General features: G+C 46.3%; 1 protein-coding gene across 2 annotated transcripts in view; it reads left to right on the top strand.

Moving 5' to 3' along the window:
* LOC144115674 (AP-3 complex subunit mu-2-like) overlaps positions 1–23,059 on the top strand; it is a 77,280-nt gene extending 54,221 nt beyond the window's left edge. For both annotated transcript variants that reach the window (XM_077650134.1, XM_077650135.1), the window contains 4 exons: positions 790–948; positions 2,510–2,560; positions 9,045–9,113; positions 17,991–23,059. In XM_077650134.1, coding sequence (XP_077506260.1) covers positions 790–948; positions 2,510–2,560; positions 9,045–9,113; positions 17,991–18,056 — 345 coding nt within the window. In that variant the 3' untranslated portion in view covers positions 18,057–23,059. The remainder of the gene's footprint in view (positions 1–789; positions 949–2,509; positions 2,561–9,044; positions 9,114–17,990) is intronic.
* The last annotated feature ends 4,247 nt before the right edge of the window (positions 23,060–27,306 follow it).

The following is a 27,306-nucleotide window of genomic DNA, read 5'->3' on the forward strand; positions in this document are numbered from 1 at the left end:
TGTCATTGCAGAGTGGCAACGAAGATTGGACTTAATACATTGAGAGGGACCATACAGAATGGAAGTAGCTGCTTGCTTCCACATTGCTTACCTGTGTTTATTTCCTTCTGTTCATCTGAGTACCAAGTGGCCAAATGCCAAAGGCGGTAGTTTGCACCGCAGTTGTGTTCAAGACCAGTGCTTCTGTTAATGTATGAAAGTTGAGTACTAATACTGACACCACTCAATGTTTATTAGCAACCAAACATTTCGGGACCCAGTCTTTAGGAGCTACCAAGAGATGAGCTAGCAGTAGTAGGGAGTGGCCTTCACTTCCCCTTTGTCGTCATGTAACAACCCCCCATTTCCTTATGCAGAGGAGAGTGTCCCTGAAAACCTGTTCCCTGTAAATGGCCTTAGCTCTGTGACAACAAAGGGGAAGTGAAGGCCACTCCCTGCTGCTGGTTGCTCATCTCGCGATTGCACCTGAAGAAGGGACTGAGTGGGTCCCAAAATGTTGGGCTGTTAATATATATTGGTTAGTGTTAGTATTTCTCAAATCTTATATTTCAAACCCTACTAGATGTACTTGCATCAAAGATGTTCTCGTTCTGCTAAAATATGGCGCTGTTTTCTTGGTGCCCCGCTAGACACAAAAGAACCGCGGAACTGGAATTTCGAAGTTTATGCTGGCTTGGGTTAGCCTTAGCATCGAAAATTGCAGATCTGTGGCACTGCACAAGGAAGCAAAGGCACCCATGCTCTTTCCATTGACCGGCCCTCTTCATCATTGTGCTGTCTGGTTTCCAGGTGGATGAGGTGGTCCTTGAGGTGCCGCTGTGCAAAACGGTGCTCAATGTGACCTTGACAGCGAGCCAGGGAAAGCACAGCTTCGACCCAGTCTCTAAAAACCTCGTCTGGGAGGTGGGCCGCATTGAGCCAGGCCGACTTCCCAACCTCCGTGGTTCGGTGAGAATCCCCTTTGTTTGTTTGAGGACTGTCCAGAGTCATCAATGAGGTGCCACTCAGTGGCGCTTCCTTCCCTGCTGTGCGTGCAGTGAAGTTGAGCGTGGGGTAGGTATTTTCCCTAAATGCTTGTCAAGAAAGGCAGTGAAACCACACAGTGCAGCATGCTTCCTCTCTACTGAAATTGTATGCATATGTGCTCCTTTGTGTAGTGCTGTGGTGTTGGAAATGCCGATGCTACTTGTATGGATGTTGTAGTACGATCCACCACGCTACTTGTGTGGATGTTACAGCACACTTTGTGCAGCTTCAATTGCATCTGCAGTTATACTATCTAGTGTAGAACATGGGTACAGAAGCAGATTCATTTGTTGATTCATTTGGGTTTGCTCAGAATCAAGCTGCAGGTATTTGAGATTGAGTGAGAAAAAGTGAACCTGAGCTGTGCAAGTCTTAAGTCCTAATTGCTAGTTTAAGCCCAAGTGAGCCTTAAGTAAAGGGAGTGTTAATTTGTTCTGAACACTGGTGGGTTTTACACTCTGCAACAACTATTCTTGGCTATGAAGAGAAAGCCACAGGCACAGGGCATCCGCAACTGTGTCACTCCGCCAATAGTTTGGCTGCAGGACGCCCACCTGGCACATTGCTTGCTGTGCAGTAGCTTCGCTCTATTGCTGGTGTAGCTGTCGCCGTGGATGGAATCTTCTTGTAAACGGACGTGGCTAAAGAATTCATTCTAATCAAAGAAACGGTTTTTGACGTGGCTATATAATGTTTAAAATGTTTTGTTATGTTAGAAATGCGCTTTAAATAACAATTATTACCAGTATATTGCATTTGAAGAAGTAACTATTAAACCGAGCTCTTGAGCGGCTATGCGGCGCAGCTCAGTGCTCGCGATGCGTACTGTGTGACTGGCAATCACGGCATTGACGATGTGAGGGCAGCTCTTAGTGCTTGCAGGTGTAGTTATGGCACCCGCATTCGTGTAATCCCTAATGGTCTGGAAGTGTTCGCACCATCCGAAATTCCATCCAATGTACCCAATACACTTTGGCTGGGGAAGTTTACGTATTCATATCATACCGAAATTTGTATCAGGTGTGATCGAATCATTGAGATTCTACTGTAGGCATTGATTTAGCACTACTCAAGCATGAAGTTTTTGCTTTTCTATGATTCCTGAAATGTGGCTTTTTTATTGGGTCTAGTCCTTGCATCAAGGACACTTCGAGGTTATGCCAGGTTTAAGTAATGGCAGCCTTTGTGAGCGGCAGCACTGGAGAACGATACTTTTGTTACAGCGAAGTGACACTACCTTTGGCAAGTGCAGACGTAACTCTCTAGTTTTGGTTACAGCCTATCTGGCTTAACTCTTGACATCTAGAGAGAAAAAGTCTGGCCATTTATTTATTTTTTTTGCACACTTCTTGTGTAGAAATAGAAGTTACAGCCATCCCCAAAATAATGTTCCAGAAATGGGGACGAATGCTTTGTGGTAACTGCATGTTTGCAGCTGTGTTCATCTAGCGATTCACACTGGTATCTTTTCTTGCATGTCCAGATGGCTCTGCAAGCTGGCGCTCCTCCCCCTGACGCTAACCCAACTATCACGGTGAGCCCTGGCTAATGGATAGCGGCCGTTCTGGTGCTGTGTTACTGCCAATTGCTAACCTAAATCGAGGACCAAAGGGTCTTAACTATGTAGCTGAATAGAGAGCTGCACTAGATTTGGAGCTGGCACTTATTCAGTTCAGTTAAGTTTTTTCTTAAAGTTTGTTTCCTTTTTGTAGCCACTACAGCACTAGTAAACTGGCAAGGTGGTAATGCTGCTGTTAATTCTAAGACTGATCATTTTATACTTGCTGTCTAGCAAACTAGCCAGCTGCAACCTGAAAGGAGTTCTTATACCTGGTACTCTCACTATAAAGGAGGGTACTATCACTGTGAACTGAAAGCAGTTTTCCAGAAAACACATCAGCAGCTGTTGTTTTTCGAAAACTTTCATTGGTTGGAATTAAGTTAACAAGAAGCTGTATACTGTGTTTGTATCTTCACAATACGATTCTTGTTTGGTTTGTGTAAGTCCACAGCGTGATGGAAAACACTTGCAGCACTTTTGCATTGCTCACAGCATCCAAGCATCAGTAAGCTGTCACCACCCCAAAAGGTCTGCTATAAAGATACTCAGACACTGCTGTGATCCATATCTCACTCTGCTGGATGACCGTAATGTCTCTTTTCGGCATGCGGGATTGATCCTGCTACTCATCAGTGCTTAGAGTTTTTTTAATCACTGATGAACAGCATTATACTAAACACATGTAACTACTAGAAGAATGCCCACACTTCACTTCAAGTCCATTCAATTCTAGCAATACTTAGTCTGAACAAAACTTAAGCATTATTCCTGAGAATCATATTCAGTTGGGCTAGTTGGTATTGCATTATTGGTTCTGTGAATGAAGCATTGGCCCTCCAATCAAGTGCCGTTTGTGTCTTCACTTCTATCTGTCCTTGTCTTTGTGCACTATCAGAAACAATAATGCATTGTTCCTCTCCTCTGTTCTCCTGGAGTATAGTTTGTTACCCTTTCAACTTCCCTGCTAGGAAGGCCTGGTTAAGGCAACAAAAAATTTTATTGAAGAGCACCATAAAAGTGCACAGATTGTGTGAAACAGCAAAAAAAATACTGTGTGACAACTATGATATTCAGTAGTCCATAATTTGAGCGCAGCAGTTGAGATATTTGAACCGTAGGCAATTTCATATGGAACACGCAGTGCCCAATGCCAATGAAGCTTGGCCTAAGCATCGGAGGCACGCATCTGCTGGGCCAGAGCATTTGGCAGGAGCCACCACAGATGAAGCATTGACGATTCCACCACTTCCTCCTTCACTTTCCTCCATGGGCTCTCGCCTAATCCCACCATACCCCTCCTCTTTTGCTGTCCTCCTCACACTTCTGCGGTACACTCATCCTTGGCTTTCCTCCCTCCTTGACTCCCACTGTACCCTCCTCCCCTGCTTTCCCCCTCACATTTTCGCCATGTTTTCTTCTCTGCTCTCTTCCTCCACTCCCTCCATACCCTACTCCTTGCTTTCCCCTGGCACTCTTTGCTATGGCATTGCTTTATTCCTCCTCCCTTACTTTTCTTCAAGTGCTTTTGTTACTTCCGTCCTCCTTTCATCCTTCACTTTGCTCCTAGTTTGCTCTGTCAGTGGCACCGAGGCCATTGTCCATGCTCAATTCGGGAACAAATGCCTAAGAGCTACACTCTAAAATGTGGCTCTCCAAAGTAAAATCCAGCTGTGGCAGACTTGCCGGGACGTTGGTACTTTGAGGGACATCATGGCAGTAGAACCTGTCATCTGTTATGATGTCAGGCTGGAAACTTTTTGACTCCATCTTGTAAGCTTGCAGCAGAAGTAGTGGTTGTGTGGTTGGTGTGCAGCTGTGAAGAGCCAAAATTTGCATAGTAAGAAACTCTGGCAACAAGCTCAATTTACTAATCTTGGGAGGCTGGTTTGACTCTTAAGACTCCATCACTTTGTGCCACCACGATGGGTCGGTGGTTATGGTGCTTAGCTGCTGACCGGAAAGACGCGGGTTTGATTTAGGCCACGGTGGTCGTATTTCGATGGAGGCGAAATGCGACCAAGTGGTCGAAATGATCCAGAGCCCTCAACTATGGCGTCCCTCATAGCCTGAGTTGCTTTGGGACGTTGCTAATTCCCAAAACCGTTCAAACCTCCATCACTTTTCAGAATTGCCCGAGTCTTGTACATATATGTACTTAGCAGACTTGTGCAATGAGCTTTTGCTAGTCAGTCTCTGGGCAGTCAGTTAACCTGCAATGTATAGTCTGCCTTTGCAAGCTGAGCTTGTAGTTTTGTTCAAATGCTTTGCCAAAAGGGTCTTGACTTAAGTGGGAACGAGGGGCTTAAAAACCTTTTTTTATTTGGCACTGTATCTTGCTGAAAATTAGCATGTACGTTGTGGGGTTTTAAATTGAGGAGGTAAATGCACTCTCCCCCATTTAACCACAGCTGGCACAGTTCAAAGCCGCCCGGAGCCCACCCAGTGGTTGCGTACGCTACCGAGCGCACGCCGACCACGGAGGGCCTTGCTCTGAGGGAACAAAGGAACGACACCTTGGCTGACACAAACAGGCATTTATTGCTACAGCAACAATAACGCCAGCAAGCAACAAGATATGCTAATGAATCGAAGTCGTCCAACTCACCAGCAAGGTTACGAGCGAATGTTCGCCCACATAGGGCAAGGGATACTCCGAGGCCGGACGGGATGAGATACGGGGCCAGTCTTCCCGCCGCTTCCTCGCCCCGCTGGCGAAGAGCGAAGCCGAGTGCGAAACGTCCGCGCGCGCCGACGATCCCAGCCGAAGAGCCTCATGCTCTCTCCCACGCGCGAGCTACAAGCCCTCTCTCGCGCTGCGACGCTGGCGCCCTCCCTTGTTAGTTAAAGTAGCTAACCAGCGAATGTGCCTCTCCTCGAGGCGAGGCTGCTGCTGCACGTTGCACCTTGGGAAAGCAAACCACAAGGGGAAATTGTGGGGCTCATTCCCCACAACGTACAGCAAAAGCTCGTTAATTCAAACCTCATCAATTCGAACTTCTAGATAATTCAAACTGTGAGACTCTGTCTGCCCACACTTTATTGAAGTCTATGTAAAATGTAGCCCGTTGATTCGAATGTGAGTGGGTTGTGCCACCAGTGATTCGAGCTACGCACTGCCGCGCCTAGGTGGCCTGGGCGCACGGCGAACCAAGCAACGCTCCCAGGATGCATCACCTATTTTGAGGAAAGATGTGGAGAGGGTAAAATCTGCGTACGAGGTGAAAGGCCAGATAAACTAGATGGGGTCAGGCTCTCTTTCTGGGTTAGCAGTGACATCGGGACAGCAACTGTGCATGACCTCCGAAATTTGAACTCGGGTGTTGCTTGTAAGCGACGATCACAAAGGCTTGAGTAGCTTGCTGTGGTAGCTTTTGGTATTTAGTGATGGATGACGCGACCAACGGTGAAATACTGAAAACGAGGCACGTTGCAGTGTCTCCAGCACTCCGAATTTGAAACTACGCAGTTGTGCACGAAAGCGGGACATGCACGAAACGAACGAATTGAGCTTTCGCCGACAATTGCTGTGTACCTTTCCTTCCATTGTCCTTGGCGTCACCTTCCGTGTGATGGTTGCAGCCATAATGGTCAACCACCGCAGTGTGCTACAGTGGAATGGTTTATAAATGTCATTTCTTTGCAGTAATTATGGTGCCAAAATGCTTCAAGAGGAAATTTAAACCATGCGTGAAGTCGCTCCGATGTGTTTTTGAAACAGGATATCTCCAAAACGCATGCTGATTACTTTGGCAGTTCGCAGTCTGGGTCTGAAGGCTGATAAGTCTGGCAATGCATGTGCAGCCATCTCGGCGACTTTTGCTTTGCAACCTAAACAGGTGCGCAGCAGGTGTGAATTTGCGAGTCTCTTAGATTGCACTATCGTTTTGGTAGAAAAGTGGTAGACGTGTGAGCTCACAAGTGGTCTCGCACTGCACCTCTGGTGTGACCTTCCGCTGCTCAAGTTGGGATGCGCTGAACGCCGTCTGCCTCTTCTTCAGTTTAGAATGCAAAAAATTAAGGCCTTCCGATAAGTTCGGCCTTTAAAACAGAAGGTGTTGGCCGTTGCCTTCGGGGAAAAAAAAAGCAAAAGATGACTGAATATTTTAGAACAATAAAATAAGGTAATCTCAATAACTGGCTTTGCAATCGCAGTGTAGCACATATTCTATAAACTTTCCGTTGTTCAAACTTCAGTTAATTCAAATTGCGTCGGTGTTCCTGTGGAATTTGAATTGACGAGTTTTTACTGTATATCACAGAATGCTGATTTCAAATACATATCTCACCTGGAAGGAAATTGTATGGCCAACTAACGTATCCTAATTAGATCATTTCTGACGGGTTTTCATAATAATTTCTTAGTTGCGAAAAGCTTTTTTTAAGAATATGCAGATATCTGCAAAGGCCCACCGCACATCCTAATGCTAAGAAAATGCCTATAAAGTCAGTTTGTTGATCATAAATAATAAATAACTAATTTGGAAGAAAAATAATGTGGCAGTAATTTGCCCACATTTGACCTAATTGCTAGTCTATCATGTTTGAAGGAAAAAGGAAAGCTTAAAGATGTGCGGTGGACCTTTTAAAATGTCTACATAATCTTAAAAAGCTTTTTTTGACCGAGAAATTACCATAAAGGCCTTTAAGAAATTACCGAGTTAGGAAGTTATTTTGCGATATGTTTCTCTTCAGATGAGATGTTTGAAATATAAATGCGTATTTTAAATCAGCATTCTATGATATAACTGCATGCTAAGCTTTAACAAGCTGTATTGACAAATGAAAAGTTTTTGAGACCCTCATCCCCCCTTAATGGCATAGCTCGGGTGGCTCACCTGTGTTCGGTACGACGCCTAGGGGGTACAGTAAACCCTCATTAGCTCAGAAGTCACCGAAACAAAAAATTTCAAGATAAGTGGAGTTCTTGAGATATGTGCCAAATTTTAGTTCTGTTCGTATGATTTAAAAGCTTGAACGTCTCATTTTTATTTTGCAGTGCAAATTCTACTGCACTGAGCAGGTGCTTAATTATAGCAAAAGAGATCCTGTGTAGTGGCTTATGGCAGTGCTAGAAATTCTTCCTGCAAGGAAAAACACATACGCATGATCACACTGCTAATGCAATGACAGCAGCAGCTGCTGCCATTTCTACTGCAGGTCAAATGATGCCGGAGTGAAGAAAGCAGCAACTTCTCTCATGTCTCCTCTTTGTCTTGCCCTTCATCACTGCCCAGATAAACATACTCTGTCCTTGTTTTGCTTGGAGTAGATAACAGTATAGTTTGGCGCAGAACAATGGCAATGAGTGCATGTTGCATTAATAGACTTGCTCGTTTCACGGCATGGCTGGTGGGCCGCACAAACCACTGGCTGATGCCCCTGTTTTCTCTAGATTTAACGCAATAGCGTGAAGAGCCCCGTGTATCAGAAAAACTAGTGTCGGCGGCGGTGGCATTGGTCATGAGCGAAATTTCCCAGAAGCATTAATAAATAAAACCGATTGGGATATTGATGGAGTTGGGGAATCGAACCAGGGCCTCCGGAGTGCGATCCGTGCACGCTACCCAGTCCACCACGTCAGCTCGATGGTTTGGAATGAACAAAGGCGCGTCTAGTGAATACGGTGTTGTCTTAGAAGGGTGCTTTAGAGACATGCACTGTGGCATAAATTAGTAATTATGAGCACGGAAATTACAGACGTCACAGTTAAGCGAGTAGCAAAGTACGTTTCCGCTACTTTTCCTCTTCGCTTGGCGCGCGTAGCGCCATCAGGTGGCGCCCACTAAAACCACTTCCTCCTCCTCTTCCTCCTCCTCTCAATGTACGCCACTGGCCCAACAGATGGCGCGCGATGGCAGCGCCTCCCGCTCGTCTCGTTTGGGCGCAGTGTGGCTGTGCGGGGACGCAGGAATCGCGCGGTGAGCAGCGAACAACGGCACATACAAGGCGCTTTCACCACGAAGCTTGCGGCTTGCTGCCCGTTCGTTTGGCACAGAAACTACGCTGGCGTTCATGGGATCGGGTTTGTCGAGAATGATGTGCCAACGAACTACTACTGAGGACTTCCAGGGATCTATGAATGTAGAGAATGACGTTCTGCATATATGGGAATTAACCCATTACGCTATCACATCATACCCTCAAGGCGGAGCTTGAGTGTCCCCTCGAATTTTTTTTCCAGCCAAGATTTTGAGACACCCTAATTTTATCACGGAAACCTTTCATCACAAGCGGGGAACAACGCTTTACGATCGCAGTTTATTGTTAGACATGAAAAACTTTTAACTTTTCAGTATTTCAGGAGGTTTGAGTTTACGAGAGTTTACTGTTACTCTTTGTGAAGTGTAGAATGGCTGTAGAGGATATGGTCATTTCTTCGGGGAAGGAGGCGAAAAGGCATGAACATTCGTAATTGTGCAGGGATGTACAGGAAAGCGTTAATGACTTTTTATTGCAGGTGCGTTTCACCATCAATCCTTTGGCGGTGTCTGGCCTCAAGGTGAACCGGTTGGACATGTATGGAGAGGTGAGGTGGCCTGCCTTCCAGGGCTTCTCTTGTGCACCGATGTATTTCACAATCATGCCATGGGCTCAACTCTGTGCATGGACACTCATGGGAAGTAAATGCATCCCACTGTTGAGTATTCAGCATATTTTAATTCCTGCTTATTACTTTCTGCATTGGTCCAAACAGCCTAGATCCCTTCTAGTTGTGTTGCAGTCTTTTCTGTAATATTAGAGTTGGCACTGTCAATTTTGAGCAGATTATTTTACATTAACACATTTTGACGAAAAGCAATCCCCACAAGAATACATCATACAAGAATACCTTCCTCTAGGGAAAATATGACGACACAAAATTGTGTACAATTGGCTGAAAAGTGCACTTATGTTGGAAGCACGGTAATACATGAGCAGAGGGGAAAAGATTAAGATTGCCGCAGTGCTCATTAATTTATACTGCACGATTCTGGGGTGTCGGAAAATACTAGCTGCATGTAACGTTGAATCCAGAATTATTTGCATACTAAGTGTGTTGCTAGCACTGCATTTCTGAAATGAAAGTAAACCCCTAATAGGCAATGGTGCATTTTGAGGGCCAGAACAGTAGGTGCATTCATTGCACTACTGCATTTGTTTTGCAAGTAAATACGGGAGGAGGAGAGAAGCTTTGATGAAACAGGAGAGTGCAAGTAAATACAGTAGTCTAACCCGGCTACACTGAATCATTGTTTATGCTAAACAGTTGGAAAATTTCCTTGAAAATAAGTGCAGTGCACAAGTTTAGCACTGCTGTTTGTATTTATCAAACTTGCCCTCAGCAGAACATCCTATACTCCATCCCATAACTAACTTGCAGCTCTACCAAAGGCAGAGGCCTCCTCAACAAATCGGGAGAGTGTGGTAAACGCGTTCATCTGTGTCTGGTCGTCTGCGTGTCATCTGCTCGCGGCGTACACAGATATGGTAAAGAGCCTAAATTGACACTGTGTACCGTAGGCATACACACTCTTACGTATACTAAGCGCAAGCATTTTGCGGAATGTTACGCCATTTGTCACATTCATCTTTTTAGTTCAGCATATGCAGACGGAGACCTGATGGCACCATCTGGTTGTTAGAATGGGAACCACATTTGTCAACAAATCGACGCTCCTTTTTAGGACTATAACTGGCAGAATCGTCACTCTAAATAAAAAATAAAGCAAATTTATTGAGAATATGTTGTTATAGGCGAGATGAGACGAAGCAAAAGCCTGATACCCTATTTATGGCCAGTGAGCATGCTGAAATGGCAGTAACAATGACGAATTCAGTCCAAGGCCAGCAGTCCTGCTTCGAAGGGCGCTGTCATTTTGGAAAAGATGTTTTAGAGCACGCAAATGTTGTGCACGATAAACTCGAGAAATAGGGTACGTACCGCAAGTGTTCGGTAAGGTTCAGTATGAAAAAGTGTTTGGTGCATGTGCACTTTAAAGCAAGCTGTCCCATATGCCTGTATGCCTATTTTATAATAGCGCTTTATTCCGTGGCGTCAAAATGTTGCCTGTGTACTCATCGCAGCTTTGGTAGTGCTGCGAGGAACTACTGGGATGGAGTCTACATCAAACGGAGTACCACACCGCTGCTAGTGGGGCTTCTGCTAAGAACACTTTTCGATCACTTTTTGTGCATAGAGACAGGTCAGCTACGCGGCCTTGGGCACTCGCTGGCAGCGCTAGCACTGTTAAACCACGTGATGAGGTGAACGTGGGATGTGTTTGAAGGTGGCCTTCAGTCTTTTGTACTCGATTTCCACGCCACATCGCTGTTATGCGGTGAGGCCAACCAAAATGTAAAGTCAAGCGGTATCCCTCCCCTGGTGTGCTTCTCTGCCAAAGGCGTTGTGGAAACCAACTGTACTTTAATTTTAATGGGCGATTACAGTCGAACCTCTATATATCGAACACGGATATATCGAATTATTGCGTACATCGAACACTTTCTATATCACGTGGAAAATCGCATGCATTTTTAATTTTTTATTTCGAACGGGGCCGGATGTAAAATTGGATATATCGAACTCCGCCGCCCCAGACCATGTGCGCTGTGTTGACAGGAGGCGAGCTTTCCCGCAACACCCTCGAAGATAGCGGCGGCGCGATGGGCGTTCCCAACTGTTGCATCCGATAGCTGCCCACATCGATCGCGCCGAGGGCGCCATTTGAATGTAGCGGCGTACGCATGCGGCGGCTTCGCGTGGCGTGGCCAGCTTGTCGTGGCTTGGCTAGTTGACGTCAACGACACATGCGTCTCAGTGCCGCCGCTTGTGCTACGCCAGTCATTGTTATCGTGTGTGGCTTAGGCCTGTTGTGGCGTGGTTGGTGTGATGGCTGCAAACGCGAAGAAGCGGACGTCCCTGACATTTGCTGCGAAATTGGAAGCAATACAGCGCGTTAAAAATGGCGAAATAAAGTCAAGCGTCGCCGAAGCTTTCAACATACCAAGGAGCACTTTGAGCACTCTGCTTGAAAACAAGGGACATAAAGGCCAAGGCAGAAAAAAACCAGCACACAGGCGCGCGGCGGGTGCGCAAAGCTGCCTTTGAAGACATCGAGAAGGTGCTTTACAAATGGTTTATCGACGTAAGGGCCCGGAATATTCCTTTATCGGGGCCAATGCTATTAGAGAAGGCCAGGAACTTTGCTGCGTTCATTCTCGTCGCCGAGAACTTCAATGCCAGCAGCGGTTGGCTGCAACGTTTTAAGGCCCGCTTTAACATTGTTGGTAAGACAGTCTCGGGGTAAAGTGAGGACGCCAATGAAGGCGAGATAAGAAGTGGCTTGAACAAGAGTGGCCTTAGGTTCTCGCCAAGTATGAGCCCAATCAGATATTTAATGCTGACGAAACGGGCCTGTTCTGGCAAATGCTTCCACGACAAACGCTCGACACCCGCGGAGACAAGTGCCACGGCAGCAAGCAAGGCAAGGCTCGTATCACAGTTCTGTTGGCTTCCAATACGGACGGAAGCACGAAGCTGCGGCCACTTGTCATAGGCAAGTTCCAAACCCCGATGTGCATGCGCAACTGCCCCAGCGTTCCGGTTACATATGCCTGGAACAAGAAATCGTGGATGACTCAGGATATATTCCAAAAATGGTTGAAGGCATGGGATGGGACTCTGAGCTGGCGCGTCAAGGCCGGACAGTTTGCCTCATCGTTGACAATTGCACAGCACACCACACCGATGTCCAGCTGAGCAATATTGAAATTCATTTTTTTGCCGCCGAACACGACGTCGAAGCTGCAGCCATTAGACCAGGGCATTATTCGTGCTTTCAAGTCCATTTATAAGTGTCGGCTCATCGACATTTTGCTGATAAAGCTGCGGATGGGCCAAGAGCTAAAGATTGACCTTTTGAGTGCCATTCAAATGCTGAAAGCCTCGTGGGACAGCGTCAAGCAGTCGACAATAGTTCACTGCTTTCAGCATGCGGGTTTCGTGAGCCGCATTGAAGAAGCTTCCGAGGAAGCAACCGAAGATTTGGCGTTGGACGGCACAGAGGAAGAATGCCAGCTCGAAGAAACCTGGAGCCAGTTGGAGCGCTTTGTCGGTGCTGAGCCGCACAGCATATGCATTGACGAATTCGTTGGTGGTGACGACAGCACCGGAACAGTGGCGGAGTTAACAGATGTGGAGATCGCAGCAGAAGTTACTGCTGAGCGGCCAAACGATGAAGCTGCCGAGCTTGATCCCGCAAACGCTGATGTTGCCCCGCTCCCAACTGCAACTGAGGCTGTAGCTACCTTGGCCCTTGTACGCCGCTACTGCGGCGCAACAGAAGGCACGGGACTATCTCTTGTGGACCGTTTGGACTATGTTGAGGACACCGTGGTCAAGCACGCAGTTGCCAATATGAAGCAGGCTACACTGCTACAGTACTTTCAGCCCGCGAAATAAATACTTTGTTTGAAGCTTCAAGTGAGTGTCTATTGTGCCACGATTCGTTCATTGATTGATTTCTGCTAGTTTTTGATGCGTTTTCTACATGATTTTATATATCGAATTCTGGCTATATCGAACTATTTTGCGATCACCGCGCTGTTCGATATATCGCGGTTCGACTGTATTTCTTATGATATGCAGCAGCTTGTTCCAGAGCACCATCCGCTGTGGCTTTGATGCAGGCCTAGTAGCTCCTCACGAGCGATGCACTGCCAGCACGCTGGCAGGCTGCACGTTGCTGCTAGAAGTGCATCACTGGCGTTGGTGCATTGTAGTATCCTTGCTTCTAGTTTACAGATTAGCTTATATATCGTCATTTTTTTATCTGTGGAATTATCAATATAGGGTCCATCCATGCAAAAGGTCCCACACCCAAAAGCGACCACTGCTGAGTGTTTTGAAAAAAATTGGGCTAGTTGGTAATTGTGAATATAGAGTTTCATCGGTATGTTTTCTGAAAAAAATTTTTCCTCACGTAAGTGCTCTTAAATGTTTCCGCTAAGAAACATAAGTTGGTTGGAGGCAAAAATTTTCAAAATTATGCATGAAACGATATGATGACTGATATTATATTTGAATATTTCACTTGCATTGTTCTTTTATTTGACTCGATTAATGAAACCATGCAAGTATTTTTTGCATTATCTTGGTTCAGCAAAAAAAGTGAGTTCTAAGGAATTTTTTATGTAAACTTCGTTAACGTTCAAGCTGCAATAACTTTTTCCTGCTTTCGCCTGTTGTAATTGATTTTTTAAATATTTTTAATTGTTAAAGAGAGTCACATTTTTACTGCCGTAATTTGCACACCTTTTTCTTTCATTTCAGGCTTCTTAAATGGGGTGCGCAAATTACGCGAAAATTTTGTTAACACGCTCTAGAAAAGTCTAGAAAGGTCATAATGCGCAATATATACTGTATATTGCCACCTATACGTCGACCCCCCCCAACTCGAATCCCTCGCTATGTAGTTCCCTGCGGCATGGCATGACAGCGCTTGCAGCTAAAAGCAATAAATGCAGAACAATACAATCTCGAACCCAGCAGTCAGAGGCAAATGGAGATAACAGGTGATAGAACGGGGCTCTTGCATGCGGCCCGGCTAGCAGTAAACTAGCAGTAAACTGAACAGCAACGGTTCGCGCACAACTGTTCGTATGGGAAAGCGACTTCCAGCACGAGTGAGCCTGGTAAACGGCCTGCAGTTCGTCTCCTCACCACTCGCGCCCTTCGCAGCCGCACACGGCGATGTGGCCGGGCCGATCTTCCCAAGCCTGTCTTACGTGCATGCACGTGTGCAATGGTGGTGGTCTGGCACCGCAGGGAGAACATGCGAGTAAAAGTTTTTGTTATATAAACCCAGGTAATAGGAGTTCACAAATTAAGTGTGTAAAGATGGCACTTATTGAGAAATTTACTTCCAGAATTCCCAAAAAGGGACGTTTCCTGAGCTTCAGGCATAAATTACGTGTCAAGGCTTTCCAGATAAAAATGCATAAGGAGAATCATTATATACACAAACTTCTTAGCTTGTAATCTAGAAATTTTAATTAGAATAAATTATGTTTGAGGCAAGAAATTTTTTGAAGTTCAGAACCAGCCTCACCGGCAGGCACTGCTGCACTGTGCCTTCGCTATGGAATATGCTGCTGCCTATTTATTTTTTTGTGCTTTTGTAATGAACCAAGAAAATGCAGAAAGTTCTTACTGGGTTTTATTAATAAAGTCAAATTAAAGAGCAACACAAGTGAAATATTCAAAAACATTATCTCACATTGTATCCTGTTTCATGCTTAATTTAAAATTTTTTACCTCCAACTAGCTTTTGCTTCTTTGCAAAAACTTCAAAAAACACTTCAGTGAGATTTTTTTTTTTTTTTAGAAAAATACTTTGATGAAACTCTATTTGCACAATCGCCAACAAGCCCAGTTTTTTTCTAAAGAATCAACTGTGGTCGCTTTGGGGATGGGATGTTTCGCGCGAAACGACCCTAAATAGAATTAGTATTTCGCAGTCCCCTTTGAGTTCGATATATCCGGGTTCGACAGTATTACATGTCACGGTGCCTTAGTGGCTATGGTGGTTTGCTGTTAAGGCCAAGGTCGCAGGATTGAATGCCGGCCACGATGACCACATTTCGATGGAAGCGTGTTGCGGAAACATCTGTGTGCTGTACAGTGTCAGTGCATGTGGTCAAAGTTAATCTGGAGCCTTGCACTATAGCAGATTTGGGATCTTAATCTCATGCTGTACCAAACAATATTATTTTTCAGATTATACAGCAGTTTCACATGGTCTTCCAAAAATTATATATAATTGCAGTTCTACTGTCCTTTTTTCACCCTAGCTTGCTTCTTAGTGAAAATACACTTTTAACTCTTTCCTTATTATGAGAAAACTGGTAATTTCAGGGTGATGTGCGTAAAAAATGTATTCAACAATAAATTTAAACATTTTGCTTTATTGCAGCACATCAGAGTGTGGCTAATAGGGCCCTCTTTTTAATGGAATATGGAAACAGCTGAATGCAAATTGTGTATGCAGGAAAAAAAATTTTTGAGTGCCAAAATTGCAGTGGCTCAGACAAAATTTTTTGAATAAGTTAAATGTATTCAATCAAAAAATAGGATATTAAAAATTGTAGAATATACATTTTATGTGTTACTGTGTGAGAAATAATCATTCAAACATACAGAAATAGTTATCGGAATAGTCATTTTCTTGGAATAATTTCGAAGCAAATATTTCGAATACTTCTAGGAAACAACAAAGATCGAATGGCATAATATGCATTTTCAAAATCATGTATTTTTCGAACACATAAGGCCATTACATGAAAAAAGAAATACTGCACTGAGGCACTCACTGAAATTGTGTCGACGTCCTGTAAAAGTGGCCATTGGAACTTGGGGAGTTGGCCTACATACGAAGGCGATGCATTTTCGTGGTGTGAGACCTATCTATGAGACTCCCAAATGCTGGTCTTAATTGCAGTTGCATCGCTGCACAGCTAGTGCTTTTAGGCGATGACTTTATGAACACCTGCTGGGCATATGCATTATGCGCCCAGCGCCACCGCGCGAAAGGGGTCGGAAAGAAGGCACCCATCACAATGTGCTTTGTGCTAGCTTACTCTCGTGCCGTCGTGCTTGATTCGCGAATTTCACGCGAAGAAGAGTAGCTGCGGCACCTGCAGTCAGCTAAACTGATTCCGCGGAAATCAAAAGAACCTCTTGTCCTCCGATTGGAGAAGTTTAGCATAGCGCAGTCCGCGGCCGCCATGGTGATCCGCTTCTGCGGGGAGCCACTGCCCACTGTGCATGTGCAGATCTCCCCGAGGACGCCACAAGGCCCCAGGCGCCAGCCATCTATTTGCATGCTTGCCCTGTTGGGACCAGTCAGTGCACTAACGGCGCGTGGAAACTGATCATGCTATGCTAAATCTCTCTAGCCGCCGGGCTGGCTATGGTGCGTGCACACCATGGGGAGCTTAGCCGCAGAGACCTGGCAGGGACAGATCTGGGCACTGGCATATGCATGGGAGTGCAAGCACGCGACGCAGAGTGGGGGTTTGGTTGTGTGCTTGCCGCGTTGCAATCCCGGAGTACGAAGTAAGAGTTCCAGAAACATTGTTCGCTTGGGATGGATACTTCAAGATTGCGAATGCCAAACATTCGGTTTGAATCGTAATATTGAATACTCTCGATCACTTTCGATATTTTAGACTATTCAATCATAATTCGAAGTGATCGAATATTTGCGCAGGCCTACTGTTTATGCTAAACATTTCAATCAGTAAAAAAAAATGTCAATTGCTGGCTCAAATTGCTTTCTGCTACTCCACAGTGCGATGCCAAGGTCGACCCCGGGTTGCCGCTTTGGAGAAAACTCGATCCACTTTGCTGCTTGTGTCAATGAATCATTCAGAACATGTCCAGTACATTCAGAAAGGCTCGGAAAATCGTGAATCTCTTTGGCAGCAGTGAAAACAAAATTCATCGTCTGGCACCTGTTGATGATTGGGCATAACTGTCATCACTGTTTGAACTAAAATCAGAGGATTAGACACAATTTTCTGACAGATTTTGGTCACTTGCACCTGCAAAGTCAAGTTGTATGAAATGCCAATAACACGGAATTGCGAGATAAGCACCATTTCAGAGCACATTCGATGTGCTTAGAAATGTGCAGTGCAGAGTGCTGTACAGTGTCAGTGCACATTAAAGATCCCCAGGTGGTCGAAATTATTTCAGAGCCCTCCACTATGGCACCTCTTTCTTCCTTTTTTCTCTTAGTCCCTCCTTTATCCCTTGTGAGATAAATACTGCGCCATTTCCTTCCCCCCCAAAAAAAACAATTTCCATTTCAGCAACTGCATTGCCAGGATTACACTGCTTCTTAACAATTGCAGCCTAGCCATGGGAGGACTTGGCTAGTGGAGGAATGTGCGTGATTGTGAAGAAGGTTCTGAAGTGACAAAGATTCTCTGCACATTGCTGAGGACTGCTGTAGCTTGAGCAGCTGTTAAACAGATAACCATTCGGTTTTGTTCTTTGTGGCAAAGTAAATAATTGTAAAGCATAACATTTTGTCATAAGGTTTCAGCAGAGAGCCAATATTCACTTTCTTTTACATGTAAAGCATGCTGCAGAACCCTATCAAAGTGAACGTAGCAAGCAGAGGGACAATGAGCAATGTAACAGAAGAGAGCATATGAAGTTTTGTAGTGTTTCACTTAGGAATTGAAAGGCTTTTACTGTATTAATACTTCTAATAAAGCTTATGTAGCTCATCTGTTACCAGATGAGCTACATAAGCTATCTAACATGGAAATGTCAAAACTGAAATTGAGATACGTATTGAGAACAGTAATCGCTATTAACAGGGCTACAAAATTTTTTCCGTGTCACTTTCTGCAGAAGTACAAGCCTTTCAAGGGCGTCAAGTATGTCACCAAGGCTGGCAGGTTTCAAGTCAGGACATAAGGGGCCTTCTGCATCCAGCTGTGGTCTGTGGTAAATGTGGAGTGAAAGCGTGTTCTTCCAAGGCGGGGGCACTTTCTACATTCAGCGGGACTGTCCAAGCGCCGCATGTCTCCAAGTGCCGAGATCAGCTTGAAACTTTCTTACTTGTGTGCGCTGTACAGATCAAGGTCAGCTTCAAGAGCCAAGACGGTGTTATGTCAGTGGTGATAAACAGTCTGCTCTTCTATGCTTTTCCTTCAGCCAGCTATGGAGTGAGGACACCATGGCAGACAGGTGGAAAAGTTGGTTGCTTTACTAAAACATTTTCGGTGGTACAGCCTATTCATATGCTGTTAAGAGCCAAGACCACCTGGTTTGCTTCATTAAGCTGGCTGGACTTGCAGAAACTAGGTGAGGTTTTACCAGGACAGTGTGTGCAAATCGTTGTTCAAGATGTACATTTCAAAATGCAGTCTTGAGTGACTTTGCAGTATTCTAGAAGTAACAAGAAGTGTATTGGGCAAAGGCTGCATATTGAGGGGGTAGAGCAAAGTCCTATTGCTGACTTGAAGGTGTTCCGGAGGCCCGTAGTCATATTTGATTGGGTCAGCCCATGAGTTGAAAATGTGCATTCAGCATTTGGGAACAGAAAATATGGCATGAGTGCAAGTGCAACCTTCTTTTTTTAAGCTTGCCGCAACATGTTCCAGCATTGAAAACATTGACATAAACAATGCTCGGCTTTGCCATGATGGTCTGTCCATGGGAAGAAACTTGAAGCGAGATCTGCATTTTTAGTCATGCCTGTGCCTGATAACATTTCTTTAAAAAGAAATAAAATAACAAAAATGCTTTCAGGTGATACAGGCTGTTGTTGCATACATGTAAGAAGCGTCTTTTAGTAATCCCTCGTTATAACGAAATCACTTTACTCAAAATATCGCTTTATTCGAAATTTCTTCCGGTCCCGGCCCAAACACATGCATTTTAAGCCGCATTACTCGAAGTGCACGAAGGGTTTGAACCGCTTAGAGTGAAGTGGCGAGCGGAGGCGCCGCCGCTGAGCGGGCGACCCTTTGCACATGCAGTGTCAAATAATACTGCCAACGAGTCAGTCTCGTGCAGGCACAGAACAGGCCACAAAAGTACTAAATCTACGACAGATGACCTGCCTAGTAACAAGTACCAAGCGAGTGCCGAGTGCCCCCAGCTGTTTACGACAGAGCAAACGGAAGGTGAAAAATTCTGTCGTGCAGCACACCCGAATCGGGCTCAATCGCATCGCTGGTGTCCCCCATGATAGAATCCACACGAAATAAAGTTTTCCTGATGCTTTGCTATGGCAGAAAACCGCGGTCTCTTGGATGCCGAAAAGTGGCCAAAAGACCGCGGGCAGACTTGTGCCGTAGCATTCCATGGGGTGTGCTTGATGAGCAAAATTTTACTGCTCTAAAAACCACTTCTGGCACTGATACATGCCAAAAAATTGCTGATGGTTTAGCTCTGTTAAGCCAGGATCTACGTAGCAAAAGCGTGGCGACTTCTGCATCGGAAGAGTTAATATATGAAACCCGTGCATTCACTAGATGCACCTTCATTCATGATCAAACCTTGAGCCGTCGTGGCTGAGTGGTAGCGTCTCCACCTCAAGCGCCAAAGGGCCTAGTTCGATTCCCTGCCTCGAAACAAGTTTTTTTTTTTTAAAGCGAATGCTTTACTATGCCAGCTAGCGAGCCATTTTGGCTCGTTGCGCACTTCAGCCATATGCCGTGGCCGACGAACGACCTTGAGCCGCTGTTGCCTAGCAACGCCGCAGTTGCGCTCCAACAGATGGCGCCGCCATCGACCCCGCTGCCGTCGCCACTCGCTCCACCAGATGTGCTCTGCTGGGGTAGAGGGAGAGGAAGTGTCGCTTCGCGGGAGATATATATATATGCGCTTCGCCTCAGTGTATTGTAGTCGTTATGGAAAGCGCGAAAGAGACGCAACAGCGACAGAATGAAACGAAGACAACGCGCTCAAGAGATGCCGGAAGAACGCGCGGCACGACTCGAGAAGCCTTGTAATGAAGATGCGGTGAGGGAGAGGTGTCGCTTCCCAGGGGGTGTATATATATATATATATATATATATATATATATGCACTTTGCGAGAACTCAGTGTATTGTAGTCGTTATGGAGAGCGCAAAAGAGACGCAACAACGACAGAACGAAGAGAGGAAGATGCAATGCACTCAAGAGCCGACAGAAGAACGCGCGGCACGACTCGAGAAGCCTTGTAATGAAGATGTGGTGAGGGAGAATATATATATATATATATATATATATATATATGCACTTTGCAAGAACTCAGTGTATTTTAGTCATTATGGAGAGCGCGAAAGAGACGCCAGAAGAACGCGCGGCACAACTCGAGAAGCGTGGTTACAAAGATGCAGCTAAAAGAAGTCGTGCCACATCCCGGAGTGACCTTCAACTGCGGAAGAGACCGGTTTAAGTTCTCGAGAGCGTCGGAATGAGACGCTGCGTAGACGACGTGCCGAGGAAACGAAGCTTTCGCTATTCAACTAGGGTTAATCATAGATAAACCACAGCCAATTTTTTTTATTCAGTGAGCGTGCAGGGGTTTCTGTGGCTCCCAAAGATGCCACCACTATTGAATACTTTGGTTAGCGGTTAAGCGCGTAAGGGCAGCTCCGCGGTGAGGCGTGCGGCGTGACATCATGCCAGATGGCGCGACGAGCGTGCGGCGTCCGCCCAGCTGCGGCGATTGCTAGGCAACAGCTCAAGGTTTGTCCCTGTGCCTCCTCGGAGCACCGTCACAGAGAAATCGCAAGATCGTGGCCAGTGTAGCTTTTGCTACAAAAGCACAAAAGAAGTGTCCCTCCAATTATGAGCCCATTCACACTTGAGAGTCTCGAGTGAGCCAAGCTTTCGGCAACGACGCCGACCGCGAATGAGCTGGGCAACGAACTGAGCTGCTCCCTGGCTGCCGTAGTCGTTGCTAAGCCTAATTGTTTCACATCAGCCAAAGCAGGCGAAATTCTCGAAAGCGCGCTAACAACGTCATTCCCGAGAGTCTTCGCTTCAAACGAGAAGGCGACCCGCAGGTCGGGCTTGCAAGTGCGAACAGCGGTGTTGTCGAGCTGCTGCCTTGACACAAGCGACTGCTGGCCGCATGCCCTTTGCCATGTTCAACACGAGGAGCTACGTTAACAGATCAGGAAGACTACTTTGGGGAAGATGGTCTATAAATTTGCTCGCCGCTCGCCATAATTGGCCTGCATCGCAATAAAACATTGCCCCTAGATTCGTGGCACTTTTGACGGTGCAAATTGACCGATAACTTGCCGAAAACACGAAAGATCCGAGTCTCGCCAGCAGCGAGTCAGGCTGTCTACATGTCGGGTTAACGTAACAATGGTGTTTTCTACTAAAATTTGAGTTTGGGCTAGTTGGTTCATTCTTGAAACATTAGAGAGCAGCGCAAAGGAACGGCACAGAAAACAGCTGAAACATAGAAACACAGGAGGGGCGTGGACAGTGCCCGTCAGTGTTTATATGTTTCTGCTGGTTTCTGTGCCTTTCTTTTGCACTGCTGTCTAATGTTTCATGGTGTTTCCCTGCCAATATTCTCGAGCTAGTCATGCTCGATTCGCGCCATCCAACTAGACAAACGGTCTAAATGCGTGCTAGGGTCAATGAATTTTGTTCCTAGGCATTTGTCAATGGCGCGTACGCGACGCTGTGCGAACACAGACACTCGAACCATAGAATTAGCACATATGTCGTCGACAACTGTGCGATGAAAAGCTCTCGTTTTGCAAACATGACAGCTGCACACCTCGGGAAAAAATTACCCAATAATCATGCAAGCCCCTACTGCAAAACCGTTCAGTTTTCATGATCGCACTGCATACCAACAATGAGCGGCTAATCGTTTTTTGAGCACAACAAACACAACCTCAGACTCGAGCCACGGCATTTACATGCGGCGCTTTCCAGTGCGATACTCTTGTAGCCTTCCGTCACCCCCCATAAAAGCGGCCACTGCCTACGCAATTCGAAATACCCCGAAGGTTGAATGCATATGGGCGGCGACCGCGGCCTCGTGCAATGCTTGCTCAGATTAGGGCAGGGGTTGCACGCACCCGGTAAAAACTTGAAACAGCCAAAGCTCAGTGCCTTTTTTGCGCCTGAATAAAGTTTTGCTTCACTGAATACACTGTATTTTGACTTCTACGCAGTTGCAGCGCAATTAAAGCTCGACTGCTTTAGATTTTCTCGAGTGGTCGCTTATATCGAATTATTGCTTATAACGAATTTTTTCGCCATCCCGCTGACTTCGTTATAACGAGTGATTACTGTGTAATGAAGCATTGTAGTTATTCTTCTTTCTTGAAGCACAACGTAGTAATGCTTCATGTTTTTCTTCATTTGCATGATTTTATGCAGGTGAATCAATTGCATCGAATTGTGAAGGTTTTGTATGTTCAAGCTTAGTTTATGGCGATTCATTTGCACCCATTTGAGAAGTTTTGCTTTTGTCAGTGACTTATGTGCAGTGCTTGGATGGGGTTCTGTGATGTGTAGAGCAATGACAGCCACTTATTGCTCATGCGTTCATGGTGCCACTGACTCAACACTTTAATTGATGCTAATGTAATACGAAGGAAGTATCTTGGGAGCAATGGTGTCTTTCCAAACAGGAGGACTGACTGTAAGCAGAAAAGTGGGAACTTTGACTGTTCTGTGACTCCTATTCCAAGTAGGTGTTCTGTGGTTGCTAATTTTTCAGACCATACTTGTGTGGCAATGAAGGGATGCCTGTTATTTCAGGGTTTTGTCCTTGAGCTTTGTATTGATTGCATTTGGCATCATCTTGTGTCCCATTCGTTTGGAGTCTGCTTGCACAGTGTAATCTCTGTTTTGAACTCAATTGAAGTTGAAACTTTCAGTTTGTTAAAACTGATGTTTTGGTCCTGTTGACATCAAGTGTAATAAAAAGGCTCCCGTTAATTAAAATTGTGCAAATCGAACAAATTTTTGGTCTGTTTCAACTTTAAATTACTGAGAATCAGCTGCAGTTGGCTTTACTTTTCTGCATTACAAACATAATCGTAACATAATACCCCTACTACCTGGAGCGACCAATATTAAACACAGATGCTGGAAAGTGCTAGGGGAATGCCAGCTTAATGGCTGCACAGAAATCAAGAACAGCACAATTTTAAAGATATCTTTGTTCAGGGCCTTGAGTTACCTGATGTAGAGAAGGAAAGGCCTGATTACTTGTTTGCCATTCTGCACGCTTCAGTTGCCATTCTCAACTCTGCTACATGCTGTGAAACACAGGTCACGAAGAAATTTACATGTAGTTTCAAGCGGTGCAGTGATGTCAGTGGAAGTCATGTAGAGTAGCAAGAATGAAACCATCTCGACAGTTGCAGCTTGGGTGGGAAGTGGACAGTGCAGTATATTATATAGTGGCTTTGTCATACCTGCATCAGCTTTAGCATAGGGTTTTTCTTTTACAGTAGGCTTCCATGCCACGCGATGGAAAGCAACAGAATGCGAACAGCACCGCTGCATGTTTGCTGATCTGGGGAACTGCCACTGCTGAAGGCATGTTGAAGCCTTATCTGTGCTATGAGCTGAGCCGTGGTGGCTCAGTGGCTGTGGCATTTGGCTGCTGATCCCAAGGTCGCAGGATCGAATCCCGATCGAGAGATTGAGGTGACATTCCAAAGCACCCATGAACCCCAGGAACCTCAGGTGATCTAAGTTAATCCGGAGCCCTCCACTGCGGCATCGTTCATAACCTATGTGTCGCTTCGTGACTTTAAGCCCAACAGCTTATTACAGTCTCTTTTGTACTATGGCGGCCAGAAACACAGGCTGTCAATTCCTGATAAACGAAAATTATGTATTAATTGCTGCTATAAAAAAGTTGGTTGAAGCTCAAGCTGAAAGTTGGCCATACATGGCTTGGAGGAATGCATGAGGAGATACCTCGCATAATGGCATGCAGGCACACTGCCGTCTCATTTTCAGGAACACCTGTCGAACATTGCAAGTGATGGGAAGGTGCATATTGTCACGAAGTGGTGACCGCAATCCGGGGAGCAGAACGACAGCGAAAATGGCGTCTAAACAAAACTCTATTTGGGCTGACTAGCGCCCACAATGGACTGAATCACTTGGCGGCGGCGTAGCAACAAGCGTGCTCGGCGGTCGTCGAACACAATATCCGCCGCTGTCGGCCGTGCTCAATTTAAAGTTGATAGCGAACTTTCTAGATAAAGCGTTCAGAGTTACTAGAACATTCTAAAACAACGTAGAATCAGCTCTGCCTGATGCGATCAATCGATATAAATCTGATCGCGTCTTGCATCGCAAACAAAGCGATAAAGCGGTCTTGCGAGCTTTTTTAACGCACAGTTCCAATCTGCATAATGGTGGGTAACGACTGGCTAGAAGTGTTCAAACTCGTTGAGCTGTTCACAATTTGTTTGCATATCCCCCGCGTTGTTTTTCGCGTCCTAATTTTAACGACTCCTCATGCCCAGTTTCCCGAAATCGAGGCGCAGGCAGTCTTTTCCGCAGCAGAGTGGTTATGAGAAACGAAAGTCACCGTGACTGTAACTTTCGATGGACTGTTATCGCGCGCCGACATCGCAGTGCACGCGGGGTGGATCAAAAATCCTGCCCTTGAAGGCCGCGTTTCGATGGAGTCGAAACAAGATGCCGGCGAGCTGTGGGATGTCAGATCCCGTTAAAGAAACTGTTGGCAGAAATCGATCCAGAGCCGTCTACTACGGCGCCCTTTCGTCTTCCCTCCTTAATCCCTTCTCTCGGGGAGTGGTTGAGGGGACAACCGAGGGTGAACTGTGCTTTGCCTTTCCTCGCAACCAAATTTGATTTTCACAGGCGGCTGCCTTTTGGCGGGGGCGAAACGCAAAAAACGTCAGTGTGCTGTGCGGTATGTCATTGCACGTTAAAGGGCTCCAGATGGTCGAAACCAATCCGGAGCCCTCCACTACAGCACATCTTTCTCCCTTCTTTCACTTCTTTATCCCTTCCCTTGCGGCGGCGCGCTTGAGGTGACCACCGAGATGTCAGACAGTTACTATGCCATTTCCTTTCCTCACAAAACAACTTTTGAAGTGAAAAGCTTCACTACGCTAGGTAAAGCTGTCGTCGCGTAGGCCGGAGAATGACCTTGAACGACCTTCAGCCCAGCCACGTTTTTTTTTTCTTTTGCGCTCTGCCTGCATCGAGATGCGGCCGCCGCTGTCGAGTGTGCCCTAAATACAGGTAGTGATATGCTCTTGCACTGTCTTTATGAAAATTGGTTTTGGGGGGAAGGAAATGCCGCAGTATCTGTCTCGCATATCGGCGACACCCGAAAAGCACCGTAAGGGAAGGGATAAAGGAGGGACTAAGAAGAAAGAGGTGCCGTAGTGTAGGGCTCCGGAATAATTTCCACCACCTGGAGATCTTTAACATGCACTGACATCGCACAGCACACCGGCACCTTAGCGTTTCGATAGAGGCGAAACGCAAAGGCGCCCGTGTGCTGTGCGATGTCAGTGCACGTTAAAGATCCCCAGGTGGTCGAAATTATTCCGGAGCCCTCCACTACCACACTTCTCTCTTCTTTCACTTCCTCTCCCTCACGACGCGGGTGAGGTGTCCACCGAGAAGTGAGACATTAACCGCGCCTTTCATTTCCTGATAACCAATCATTTTTTAGGGTGAACCAAAATCGTGTTGGAAGAGAGTATTTAATATAAAATTTATAACATTCCCGGGAGGGCTCCTCAGTCCAAGAACTCTCTGGTCCTGAACATGTCGCTTAATTCTACTCTCCATTTGCTTTCACATTTCCCGGCGTATCCTCCCATGCGGGGCCTAGAGCACCTCATGACCTGGGTGGACTGGGAGACCCTGCTGCGCTCCGAGTACCCTGTCGTGCAGAGCCTTGCTACCGACAGGGCTGCCAGCGTTGTTGACCGCAGGAACATAAACGCTAGAATGAAGTGGGGCTGTGTGTGTCGTTGCAATTGTTGCGACTGCAGGAAGAATGAAGGGAAGTGCACGAGCCTGCCCACTGGCTCCGAGTCACAATCGCTGCCCCTTGCAGACAGTAGGAGTGTTAAGAAATGTGAGAGGAAATACTGAAAGGACGCGCGTCGAAACAACCACGTCATTTCAGGCGGTGACGACGGTTTAGCAATAGATACCCCCAGTGACAAGGAGTCCTCGTCACAAGTGTGAGAGCCCCTGGATCCCAGCCCCGTAAGGCCAGGCAGCCACCCCCGTTCCCGCTCAGGGGCGTGCGGCGGCCCGGGAGCCAACGTGCTACAGACTCCTCAGTTCGTTAATAAAGTTTTTGGTGATGATTCTCTCTCATTCCATCCTGTCTCCCCTCACGGCGCGGTCCTTTCCCCAAAAAGCAATTTTATTACACCGATTCACCCCGCCGCGGTGGCTCAGTGGTTAGGGCGCTCGACTACTGATCCGGAGTTCCCGGGTTCGAACCCGACCGCGGCGGCTGCGTTTTTATGGAGGAAAAGCGCTAAGGCGCCCGTGTGCTGTGCGATGTCAGTGCACGTTAAAGATCCCCAGGTGGTCGAAATTATTCCGGAGCCCTCCACTACGGTACCTATTCCTTTCTTTCACTCCCTCCTTTATCCCTTCCCTTACGGCGCGGTTCAGGTGTCCAACGATATATGAGACAGATACTGCGCCATTTCCTTTCCCCAAAAACCAATTATTATTATCACACCGATTCAATACAATGAATTGAAACCGTAGTAGTCTCGATAAAGAATATAAGGCTTCAAATCAGTCACACCTGGGCTTGAAATTGCTTCAATTGTACATTTCATGTACATACATGGCGCAACCTGCAGAGTGCAAGATGCTTTCGGCCTTGAGATTGAGTGTCTCCTGTTGTGATCGGAGGCCCCGACAGCGGGAACAGACGAGCCCGGCAGGCGCCATCGAACTATGTTTGACCAAAGGTGCTGTCGTCCTGAGAAGAGGATTAGGAACGGCTCCTGACGACGGCGAGCTGTGACGAAAGGCCTCTAATCCCTTCGTCCGAGTATGGAATGCGGCGTTTCTCCCGAACTGCGCCCTCACGTGGACCGGCAGAAAGACCCGAACAAAGGCGCCGGAACCTCCCCGCTCGCTTGCACCTGCGCGGCCAGACAAAGCGGGGGCGGACACGGCTGATTCATCTTACCCTCTGGAATTCACGGGGC

This window comes from Amblyomma americanum, chromosome 1, assembly GCF_052857255.1.
Source record: "Amblyomma americanum isolate KBUSLIRL-KWMA chromosome 1, ASM5285725v1, whole genome shotgun sequence".
In the NCBI taxonomy this organism is placed as follows: domain Eukaryota; kingdom Metazoa; phylum Arthropoda; class Arachnida; order Ixodida; family Ixodidae; genus Amblyomma; species Amblyomma americanum.